At 40.8% G+C, this 12,782-nt stretch overlaps 1 protein-coding gene across 1 annotated transcript in view; it reads left to right on the top strand.

The window, feature by feature from the left end:
* Positions 1 to 12,782, top strand: part of Abcd2 (ATP binding cassette subfamily D member 2) — a 50,803-nt gene that overhangs the window by 22,835 nt on the left and 15,186 nt on the right. Inside the window, exon 7 of the mRNA XM_008829669.3 lies at positions 9,275 to 9,420. Coding sequence (XP_008827891.1) covers positions 9,275 to 9,420 — 146 coding nt within the window. The remainder of the gene's footprint in view (positions 1 to 9,274; positions 9,421 to 12,782) is intronic.

The following is a 12,782-nucleotide window of genomic DNA, read 5'->3' as shown; positions in this document are numbered from 1 at the left end:
CACCCCCCCCACACACCCTCCAGCCCCTGGCCTCCTTTTCACTTTCATACATTGCCTCCCTCCCAGCTTCCTTCCTGTGCCATCTGTGCTCTCCCTCCGGGTTTCCTAACCTGTACCCCACTTACCTCCATTTCTGTACATGCACATAAATGTTATAAGCTAGGATTCATGCATGACAACTTACAAATTTTGTTTTACTGGGTCACCTCACTTAATAGACTGCTTTCCAAGTCCATCCATTTTCCTGCACGTTTCATGACTTTTTTTTTTTTTGTCTTTTTGATACAGGGTCTCCCTGTAGTCCTAGCTGACCTGGAACTCACTGCGTAGACCAGGCTGGCCTTGAACTCACAGAGATCCGCCTGCCTCTGCCTCCCGAGTGCTGGGATTAAAGGCGTGCGCCACCACTCCCGGCTGACTTTTTTTTTTTTTTTCTTTATAGCTGAATAAATTCGTGTGTATCTCAGATTTTCCTTATCTGGCCATCTGCTGATGGACATCTGGAACGGTTCCAGTTCCGTGTTGTCGTGAATAGTGCAACAGTAAACATAAATGTGCAGGTGTCTCTGCGATGGGGTACAGAGGACCAGGATCAGTTCCCAGCACTCACGTGGCAGCTTATTCCTGTAACTCCAGTTCCATGAGATCCAATGCTTTCTTCCGGCCTGTGTGGGTATTGCATGCATGTGGTGTACTTACATGCAGGCAAAACATGAATACACATAACATAAAAATAAATAAATATTTAAAAAGAAACCCATGAAACTAATCACACTAAGGCCAGAAAAGTGCAGCCAAAGCCAAACATGCCGGAGACTCTCAGCGAGGGAAGTGGAACAGTGCATCCTGTAGCCTATATTCTGACAACACATTGGGACATTTTGGCTTGTATGTGTGTTTGTGTGAGGGGGATTACATGTATATGGATATGCAGACATAAACTTGTATGCATACATGTTGAGCCAAATGAGGACAGGGGTGCCTTTTTCTATCATTCTCTGCCTATCCTTAAAGACAGGGTCAGTTAGGTTGGCTGGCCAGAGAGCTCTCAGGTTCCTCCCATCTCCATCCCCCAATGTTGGGATTATGTGTGTGCAGGGGATTTAACTTAGATCCTCATGCTTGCACAGCAAGCACTCTTACCATTGAGGCTTTTTATTAGCATACATTAATTAAATTTAATAATGGGTTTCATTATGACATTTTCATACATGTGCATAATGTGTTTCTTCTGTTTTGTTTTTTTGAGATGGGGGTCTCACTATGTAGCTCTGATTGGCCTGGAATTCACAGGGATCTCCCTGCTTCTGATTCTTCTGCAGGGCATTGCACTCACATGGTGTACTTACACACGTAGGCAAAGCACTCATACACATAAAATAAAAATAAAATAAATATTTTTGAAAAGATAATTGTTGGGTTCCAAGATGTCATGGAGAAGGCTGGGCGTCTCTAGTCATTAATTTTGCTTTAAGATTATAATTTGGTTGGGAGGCAGAGGCAGGCGGATCTATGTAAGTTTGAGGCCAGCCTGGTCTACATAATGAGTTCCAGGACAGCTGGGGCTACAGGGAGACCCTGTCTCAAAAAGACAAAAAAAAATTATAATTTGGTAAACAACCACTGTGTGCTAGTTCCTATTTCATACATTTTACATGAGGGTTCTTACTTTTCTGTGTAACAGGTTGCATTTTGTGTGTGTGTGTGTGTGTGTGTGTGTATACATATACTTAAACTATATTCAATTCACTTTTAGAGTAGATTTTGTTCATTACTGATTCTATAACTTGCTTCTCTATAAAAGTCAATTTTTAAATTACAATTTTCTATATTTTATGTGTGTGTGTGTGTGTGTGCATGCGTGTCCACAGAAGAAATCACAGGACAGCTTGCAGGAGTCACTTCTCTTTCTCTACCAAATGGGACCCTTGGATCAAACTCGGGTCAAAAGGCTTGGCAGCAGGTGCCTCTACTCTTGAGCCATCCTCTCTATAAAATTTTAAATAATTTCTCAAACATTTTCTCTTAATTTAAATCAAAATTCTTTCAGAAACGTGAAACAGGTAAATCTGCATTTTCCTTGTGTGCTTTGGCATCATCACCCATTACCCTTGATATCACCAGAAGAGCAGCCTGTCTCCTTTAGTGGGGAAAGCCTGTTTAGGAGGTGCAGCAAAAGAGTAGAATATTTATCCGGGCATGGTGGCGCATGCCTTTAATCCCAGCACTCGGGAGGCACAGGCAGGCGGATCCTCTGTGAGTTCGAGGTCAGCCTGGTCTACATAGTGAGTTCCAGGACAGCTAGGGCTACAGGGAGACCCTGTCTCAAAAAGGCCCCCCCCAAAAATAGTAGAATATTTAAATGGATGTCAGTAACATATCACGTGATATTGTGTGTGTACCCTGAATACATTATGAAGATATTTAAAAGACTGTATTTCTTTTGCATGCTTGTATATGAATGCATTTCAAATCCAGGCTTGCCCCTTTGGAGAAAAGTGATGTAATAGCATTGTTCTATCTGCACATACAAAGCCAGGCAACAGTAATTAAACGATGAAGAAATGCATGAGATAAGAAAGAGGCAGAAGGTCTCTACAAAAGGATTGGATATTTGTTTTCTCTTTCAAATTTACAAATGAGAGTACTCTGCAAGAGAATCAAAGTAAAATGTAGGAAAAGGCTAGTGAGAAAACCATGATGATACAGGGCCTCTGGGTCTCTGACTTTTGAGCCTTAAGATTTTTAATGACTCTAGTTACCAAAACACAGGTAGAGAGAGCCTTCTGAGGACAGGGGTGTGCTTATTTAAGATTCGGGTCAGGTAGGCCACTGGTGGAATGCAGTGTGGGTCTCTAAGGGTCACTGCAGTAAAGGGGGGCTATGAAGTAGCTTAGTCCACGTCTGATAGGTCACACATCTAGTGATCCTGCTTCCTGCAGCATAGACGCTCTTGGGCTTGTTGATGCATTTATTATTTGAGTGCACTTAGTATTTACTTACTTATTTAGCATGAATATGTGTGTGTGCATATTAGTGTGTACATTGCTGTGTTCATATGGAGGTGTGAGGACAACCTTTGGAGTCAGTCCTCTTTTTCACTGTGTGAGTTCTAGCAGTCAAACTCAGGGCCTCAGGCTTGGCAGCAAACACCTTTACCCACTCAGCCATCTCACCAACCTAGAGGTGGAATTATATTGAAACAGATTTTGCCTATGATGAGTCACAGTTGAATAAACTTTTTTAAAAAATTATTTATATTTGTTCATTTTTATTTTACATATATGAGTATTATGCCTGCATGTAGGTCCATTGGTGTCATGCAGTGCCTGTGGAGGTCAGAAGAGGGAATCAGACCCCCTAGAACTGGAGTTATGAACGTTTGTCAGCCACCATGTGGGTGCTGGGATTCAAACCTGGATCTTCTGCAAGAACAACCTGTGCTATTAACCACTGAGCTGTCTCTGCAGTCCTGAAAACTTTCATAGGATATAAACTAGAAAGGACTTACTGATGCCTCTGTATATGGTAACGTTCTAGGAAACGTGCTGTAAATATCTCAGGATAACTGAATAAATGAACAGATTTCCTTTCCACTGCCAAATCTGTCTGGGATCTCACACTGTGAACCTTCTGTCTGTTTGGGTGCTTGCACTAGGTATGTTGCCTAATCCTCTTTATGATGGGAATAAACACCTGTTAATAAACATGTTCTTTTTTTAGGAAATTATTTAAAACATGAAGAAGGCTCAGGGGTGTTCTTGAGGCTAAGTCCTTGCTTTCTAAGTATTAGATTCAAAGTCTCCAAGTGCAGAATAAATATCTGTGGGCAGCTGGCTGACAGAACTGTAGCTGTACATTTTGCACCTCCTGAATGGTACAGCTCACTTTTCATGACTTCTTAAGCACAAAGGGCTCTATGAATATAAACACAGTTTTCTGTGATTTTCTATCACTTGGAAAATTGTAAGGATTTTTTTCATATTTAACCATGAAAAATAGAGATAACTGATGAAGATAATAATAGGAAAAAAAGTCTTCATTTAACCTTATTTTGAGAGTCAGTTACTGGATTAAATCATAGAGAATAGCAGTTTTATAAAACAAACACCAGAATTTTATATAGTAAATGATAAATACTTTAAGCTTGATTTTCAGAGAAGTTTGCACTTGTAACACATTGGCAATATTTTTTGAGTGATGTAGTTTAGCTCTGTGGAAGCAGAGCATGGTTCTGCTCCTCTGAGGCTGTGCTCATTTCTATCACAGCCCGCAGCTCCTCACCTGAAGACACAGCTCCCATCACAATAAATATCTCTTCTGAGTTGAGTAGTTCTTGTTTTGCTAAAAGCACACGGACATTAGGAAGGACATTATGCATTCAGAGCTTAAATCTTGTTCTTACTGTGCATGAGAGGAAGCTGAGGATAGGTTGGCCTCCACATAGACATTTATGGGAATTATTGATGGTGGATTTTATGACTTCCAGAGCAGTAGCATCTTATTACTGTGGCAGCACAGCTATAGGTAGTGGCACAGTCTTCTTCTTCTTCTTTTTCTTTTTTGGTCTTTTTGAGACAGGGTTCTCCCTGTAGCCCCAACTGGCCTGGAACTCACTATGTAGACCAGGCTGGCCTTGAACTCACAGATACCACCTGCCTCTGCCTCCTGAGTGCTGGGACTAAAGGCGTGCACCACCATGCCCAGCTGGCACATTATTCTTAAACATAACACATTTTATGTCATAGATTTTTAAATACTACTGAATTTTTATCAGTATTTTACAATTAAATTTCATATTACTAAAATTTTCATTTTACTGCATGTATACCATTTGTGTTACTTTCATTTCCTTAGAGCTTAAATTATTTTGTTTGCTCTCAACTTAGGAAGGATTTAGCATTGTAGGTGATTGTTCCGGGGCTCTGAGCACAAAGACAGAGCTGGCATTTCTCGGCGCTCTCGCCTTCCTTTTGTCTTGAATAGACAACACTAGAAATTCACACGTCCTGCAAACAGTCAGTCATGCCAAAGCAGTGGACTACCCCACAGGTAAAAGTTAAAGCAGAAAAGTAAGGGCATTGCAAACTGCTCAATACCCTGAGATGGTTGTAACCACTAGAAAAAGCTATGATTATGGCTTTAACAAATGACTTTAGTAGGATAATAGTTTTAAATACAAATGCATATGTAAGATTTCAAAGAAAAATAATTGTGGCCATTATTTATATATTGATAATCATTTGCACCTAAACTATTATACTGACGAGTTTGTCCCATTATCTTTCTTATAGCATGGAGAAATTCTAGGTTTATTAGATGAAGTAAATTAAAATGAAGTGGTCTTTCTTTTTTGTCTGTTGCTGTTTATGATGTTGCTGTTTATGTCCTTATCAGACTAGATGTATTACCAGAACCCACTTCTCATGAGCCAGAGCAGGTAAGCCAATAGCGTTCTGACATGGTGATGGATCTGCCTCAAATGTTCCAAAGATAATCTGAATATTTCTATTGAATTACAAAGGAAAGCTCAGCAAATGGTGCTTAACTATTATGTATAACTTGGGAGAGACTAGAGAAATTGGAGCTAGTTCAAAATGTTGAATTCCAGATCTTCAGACTGGTAAGAGAATCACACGCCAAATGGTTCTATGAACGTGGATATGGGGTCTTCTGTTGCCTGTGCTTTCAGACTGAGTCAACATTGTCCCAAACCTTCCTAACAGTGTCTATAGAGAATTAGTAAAGGCCACTTTGGTGATGTTTAAAATCATTATGTTAATAAGGCTCATTAAATGTCCTTGCTTTGTACCTCATTAAAGGTGTATGTTATATTTTACTATTTTACATAGTCATAAAACATCAATTTGGAGAAGATGGAGCTTTAAAAAAAAAGCAGTGTTTGATGAGTTATTTACTATATTTAGTGCCCTCACAAGATAAATTTCTCTGTCAGTCAGAGAAAATTGGCTGATTCCAAAAAGCCTAGAGAAGTAATAAATCTTAGTCTTTTAATGAAGTTAGAATTTCATGTTCCTGAAATTCTCATAATAAAAAAAGTGCCTTATAGCCCCTGCAGCCCCATGTATTCTGATCCCTTGGAGGCCCCATCTGCTGCTCCATTGACCAAAAGAAATGCTTCTCGATAAAGTACTTTCTTGAGCACTTAACAGAATGTAATTGTTAAAATCTACACAGAAACTTTCTGTTAATTATACAGAATATTTTAAAAATTTACTATGTGATCTAAGCCAGCAGTCAGTTACCTGGTAAAAAAGAGTTATTTTGTATGTGTTCTTTTTTACAAGTTTGTTTTTTGTTTTTTGTTTTTTTTCTTTTGTTGCTAGGGATCAAACCCAAAGCCTGTGCCTGAGAGGCAAGCACGCCATCGCTGAGCTGTGTCTCCACCTTGCTCCTTTTTTTTTTTTTTTTTTTTTTTCAGTTTTCAAAGTTTTATTTCTGACTCAAACTTTCAGGGCTTTCAGAGATCAGCAGACCCAAAGCTTTGGCTCTTAGATGGGGAAGCTAGTTACCAACAGTGGGAACACATGGTTAGCAAGCTGATCATAGGAAGCAAAAATCAAAAGAAAAAGAGGAAGAATTCAAGCTCTGATAATTCCCCTCTACAGTACATCTCCATTGACTAGGCCCTATTTCCTAGACTGCTACTTTTCACCCTGGTGACCAACAAGCCTTTAATACAGGAGACTTCGGGGGGAAACCCACACCCAAACTACTGCAGCAGTGGACTATACTGACTGTACTAGACAGCTTTAATGTCAACTTGACACACCTGGGTTGAGGGAGCCTCAACTGGTAAATTTCCTCCATTAGACTGGCCTGTGGCCATGTCTACAGAGCATCTTCTTGATTATTGAGTGATGTGGAAGGGAAAGTCAGCAAGCAGCGTTCCTCCATGGCCTGTGCTCCAGCTCCTGGCTCCAGGTTCCTGCCCTGAGTTCCTACCTTGGGTTCCCTGATAAGTTGTGACCTGGGAGATGTAAGACAAACCCTTTCCTCCCCAAGTTGGTAGTGGTTTGAGTGTTTTGTCACAGCAGTGGAGAAACAAACTAGAACACTGACTTTAAATTTGAAAATCAAGGGTTTTTGGTGGTGTGGCTAGTTAAGGAGCACTCTGATGTTTATCCCAGTGCCACTTTCTTGAGTGAGGACTCTTTAACTAAAGTAAGATATATCTCCCCATTCTCTCCCTCCTGTAGCCAAAGACTTTTTAACATGTTTCATTTTCACTTAGAGAACTCAAGCCTGGGTAGCAATGGCTTTTGTTTCCATGATGGTTTACTTGCTGAATGCTTTCCTTGTGCCAGTGCTGTAGTGAGTACTGTCACCAGATTACTGCCTCTGCTGTAGTGAACCCAGAGGCGCTTGTTCTGTCCTGCACCACGGCCCGTTGTCCTTGTCGCCTTCTTAGGTGACCAGGTTCACCGGCTTCTGGTGTGCTTATATCCAAGTGTGTGTGTTTTGCGTTGTCTCTTATTTTCATAGATGGTGATATGCTGTGTATCAATGGCTCTCGTGTGGAAGCAATCTTGCCCCTTAGGGGCTGTCTGTAGGCTGTTTGGGCATCCATTGGAGGAGGTGCTACTGACATCTAGTGGACAGAGATCAGGTATATGGCCAGCCTTCCCACAGCAGGTCCGGCCCTGGCAGTGAATAGTTGCCTGGTATCAGTGTGCCAGTGCTGCTGTTGAGAGACCCTGTGGCATGTCCATGTTTACCTTTTCCTTTTCAACTTGGCAATTTACTTCACAAATATCCTTCTTGTCCTCTTTAATGCCTGCATAGTAGGCTTATTATACTTTATTCAAGCAATTTTCTTTGTGTGGTCTTTTCATTTGTTCTTAGGCATTTTGACACTGCAAATAATACTGTAATGGAGAACCTTGCACACATTTTTTTTCTGGTATTTTTAGAAGTATATCCTTAGACAAAATTCCCCAAAGTGGGTCAAAGAGCAAGTGATATGTCAGTTTTCCAGGTTTCCTCCAAGGAAGTTAGACTTTCACTGTGGGGACCTAAAGGCCCCACCTTGCAGAGGTCCAAGAGGAAGTTACTGGGGCACGGCCTGATTTGCTTTGAAAGTCTGAAGGATACTTACCCACTGCTGAGGAGTGCATGATCAGCACGTGACCATCCTTAAGATACACCCTCAGGGGGGAGGGGGATTTCCAGATGCCTTTATAAGCTCTGTAACACCTGCAATAAATGAGTCCCTGCTGGACTAGGCTCCCCGTTGCGCCTGAGTGTTCCCCGGTACTGGGGGTGGCATGGGCTGGCAAATGGCACGCTTACTCATCCCCAATCATCACTGCACGGGGGTCACTGGTTCGAACCCCCAGCATTTCACAACTGTATGACAACATCTATTTTTTCCATAAGCCTGTTAGTTATCAAGCTGTTGTGTTATTACTAATCTGATAAAGAAGAAACTTGATGTCATTTTACTTTATATTTTCTTGTTAAGAATGTCATGTCGGGGCTGGAGAGATGGCTCAGAGGTTAAGAACACTGGTCTTGCAGAAGACCCAGGTTTGAATCCCAGCACCCACATGACTAATAACTGTCCGTAACTCCAGTTCCAGGGGATCCACCAGTCTCTTCTGTTCTCTGCAGGTACTGCACGACACAGGTGTACTTACCCCCATGCAGGCAATACACGAGTACACATAAAATAAAAATAAAATTAAAAAAAGAATGTCATTTCTTTTAATCTGTTTATATGGCTGTCAAATTTATGTTCAGCCCAAATAACCTTAGATGTATAGAAATGATCTTTTAAAAAATTGTTATTTTTATGTGTATAAGTGTATTGCCTGCATATGTGTATGTGCACCTATATGGTTCAATGTCCAGGAAGGTTAGAAGAGGGCTTCAGACCCCCTGGAACTGGAGTTACAGGCAGTTGTTAGCTACCATGTGGGTGCTAAGAGCAGTACCAGGTCCTCTGCAAGAGCAGTCGGTGCTCTTAATTGCTGAGCCGTCTCTCCAGCCCCTATAGAAAATATCTTTATCAAATACCATGAAAGAAAATAAAAATTTCTGCTGAAAACTTCAAATGATTTATTCTAAAAGCTTGTCTGGGTCTATATCTCAATATTTATTCCTGTAAACCAGGTATTACTTTGAAGTTTCTGAAAGAAACATAATTCTGTAAAGTGAGTGTTTAAAGTCTGCTGTTTTCCAGCCACTATGATTGTCACCCAAGTAATCTACCATGACTGCACTAGGATTCTTGTGTGCTTGTGTTTTACAGGCCCTATATGTCTCTCGGAAGTCTTCGGGATCAAGTCATTTATCCTGACTCAGTGGATGACATGCATGATAAAGGTTATACAGACCAAGACCTAGAGTGCATTCTGCACAGTGTCCACCTCTACCACATAGTCCAAAGGGAAGGAGGTAGACTGTCGTTCTTTTAAATGGTATCATTCTTTTAACTTCAGAAAGGGAACTTGGGCTTGGTGTGATGGTACATAGCTATAATTCAAGAACTTGGGAGGCGGAGGCAGGAAGATCAGGAGCACTTCAGCTACTTGCAACTTTGAGACTAGCCTGGGTTACATGAGACTCTGAGTTGAAAAAAATCAAATTAATGGAGTAAATGTATAAACCTGGGTTTATGGCATTAGCTACTTTTTCATCATGGTGATCAAATACCTAACTGAAAAATCTTAAGGGAGGAATTCTTTGTTTGGCTCCTGGTTTCAGAGGTTTTGTTTGTCATGGGGGTGGGTGATGTGGTAGAGCAGCGTAGTTCTCATCATGGTGGGCCTGGAAGCAGGGCGGGGGTAGTCACTTGGCTGAGTGCTCCTTTTTCCCTTTTATCCTTGAGACTCAGTCCCTGGGCACCCCCAACCACACTGAGGGTGTCTTCTCCCTCAGTTAATCCTCTCTGTAAAGATGCTCACCGATACACTCTGGTGTGCTCTATGAAGAGTTGATTCTAAATCTAGTTGACAATAAAGATGACCTATTGAGGTGTTTCTGCAGCTTGTAGTTTCATTTGAGCATGTGCTGTTCTTAGGCCGTATGCCCGTAAGTGCACAGAGGCTTTTTCCTCCTTCCATATTGCTATCCCCTTTTCTTGTTTGAAGTTTGTTTACTAGAGCAGACCAAGCTTTCCCAAGTCACATACCACTACAGCTACCATTAAAACCCTGATGTTCAAATGTTCATGTATCCCTGAGGCCACTGTCATTCTAGATGTATGTGGGGTTTGTGACAGAAATATTCACCTAACAAGCTTTCAGCATACAGTAAATGTAATAATTCAAAAAGTGTGTATCACGCTTTTTTTGTCTTCAATCCCACAGTCTTTGTAATACATTTTTCTTGTAGTTGCTGTTGTCCAGATAGCACACGAGAGTTAGGTAACACACAGAGACTGCTTCGTTGTGTAGTTTTCAGAACAAGAGTATTTGAAACAGTGGGGATACGTACGCGTGTAAGCTTAAAAAACAACTAAGTTGCACTTTCAAATTGATTTGATAACTCAAATAATTTCATAGGCCAGGGAAATTACCTAAAGAACAAGCCAAAGTTCCATGCTGAATTTTGCATGCATGTATTTTATGCTCTGTTTTACAGCCCAGTGACCTTATTAGGGGAACAGCGTAGTACAAGACTGAGACTGTGGGCTTTGGACTCAGTTAAAGAACCAACTCCTAGTTAACAGAGCTCTCTGTGTTCCATGGTTACATGGGGCTGCACACTTTTTCCACAAGGTTTCTGTGAGTAGTAAATAGGACTACTTACTGTGGTGGTATAGAAATAACATGTAAGAGTGAATAAGATAGTCAACAAGAGAGAAGTAAGAGTGGTGATATTAAGGGTTGTAATAGTGCTGCTAATGGTATTTGTGTTTATGTGGTATTTTAAATTTACTTAGTAATTTTACATATATTTGACCCTTATAATAAGTAAATGAAGCAAGCAAAAGAAATATTACTGTATTTATTCTTATGATGTTCACTCTCTGAGGAAAGCAGATTTCCTTTTTGTTTCACATGGTCAGTCTCTTCCCAATTTCAAAATGTTTTGACAGTATAAATTCTACATGTTATGATCAAAGACATAATAAGTTTGGGATGCAGTGCTCCAAATAGAAATTTAGCATAAACATGAAATACTCTGTTACTTTAGAAATTATGAAGGTCTAGAACATTTTTAAGAATGTTCCAAGCCTACAGCCTTAACTCCCATGCCTTAGACATGCAGTGGATTTTGTTTCTTCCCCATAAATGAAAAAGAAGAATGTGTGGACCTTAGTAATTGTAGAATACACTATGTTCATAGCAATTTATATATCATTTTGTTTAATGTTCATGAAAGTCTATTGATATGGGCTTTACAGATTAAATTCGGGGTAGTTACAAAAGTCCCCTAACAACTGATGGAACAGGAATTCAACCATATTTTGACTTGAAAGAGTATTCAGTGGTAGGCAGGCTAAAGTGCTACCTCCTCACTCTTTAGACATGAGTATTATATACTTTCAGATAAACACATTTCTGGAGAAATTAATTTTACTTACTCTCTAAATATGAAACTTTAAAATATTTTTATTGCTTTTGTGCATTTCATGTAATAGATCTTAATCAAATTTAGACCCCCCCATCCATGCCCCTCCATAGCCCCCCCCAAACAGATTTCATGTATTTTGCTGTAGATGTTAGTCCGATCTGGTCAAGCATTTGTACTCAGATGTCCCTCGGTGTAAGTTCATCCGCTGCGGTCCAGTCAGCCTATCTAGAGTCACTCCCTTAAAGAAGATCTATTTTCCCTCATCCAGCAGTAATCAGTTGCCAAGAGTTCTTGGCTAGGGTTTGGGCCTGCTGCCCATTTCCCTCTTTCTATACTGGATTTTCGTCTGATTGAATCAGCATGGCTCTTGTGCATGCTGTCAACACTGTGGAAAGTTCATATGAGCAAGTTCCCAGGGGCCTGAAAACCTGTTTCCTAATGTTCATGCACCAAGTCCACCTCTTGCAATCTTTTCACCCCCTCTCTGTCCCTGAGTCAGGGGTGGGTGAGGTTTAACATAGGAGTCCTTTCCAGGGACACACACTCTACAGTCTCTTATTCCCTGAAACTTAGCCAGTTGTGGCTTTCTACGTGCATTGTACTCAGTTGTATGAGGAAGCTCTGCTGGTAAGAGGTGAGGAAGGAGGAGTAGGATGGAGGAGGTGAAAGACAAGGGTCCGATTCCGTTCTTCTCCAGGTGGAGACCCAGTTCTGCCAGCACCACTTGTTGAACACGCCGTCTTTCCTCCAGTGTGTGTTCTTGACACCTTTGTCAATTATCACGTGGCTGAAATTGCATACACTTATGTTTGGGTCTTCTATTGTGTACCATTGATGGTGATGGTGATGGAGGAGGAGGAGGAGGAGGGGAGGAGGAGGAAGAGGAGCAGGAGGAGGAGGAAGAATGGATGAGGAGATCCATTTTTATTTTTTAAGAATTTTCCACACTGCTTTCCATAGTGGTTGCACAAGTTTGCAGTCCCACCAGCAGTGAATGAGTGTTCCCCTTTCTCTACATCCTCTCCACCATTTGGAGTCTTTCGTTCTCTTGATCTTAGCCAGTCTGACTGGGGTAAGATGAAGTCGTAAAGTGGTTTTCAATCTGCATTTCTCTAATTACTAAGGATGTTGAACACCTTTTAAGATGTTTCTTAGCCCTTTTTATATCTTCATTTGAGAGCTCTCTGTCTCTCTCTCTTTTGGCTTCACTGGTTTTATTTATTTTTTTCAAGTTTTAC

This window comes from Nannospalax galili, unplaced genomic scaffold (assembly GCF_000622305.1).
Source record: "Nannospalax galili isolate Female #2095 unplaced genomic scaffold, S.galili_v1.0 scaffold454, whole genome shotgun sequence".
Lineage (NCBI taxonomy): Eukaryota > Metazoa > Chordata > Mammalia > Rodentia > Spalacidae > Nannospalax > Nannospalax galili.
Note: the sequence above shows the minus strand (reverse complement) of the source record. Positions and strands in the feature narration are given on the sequence as shown.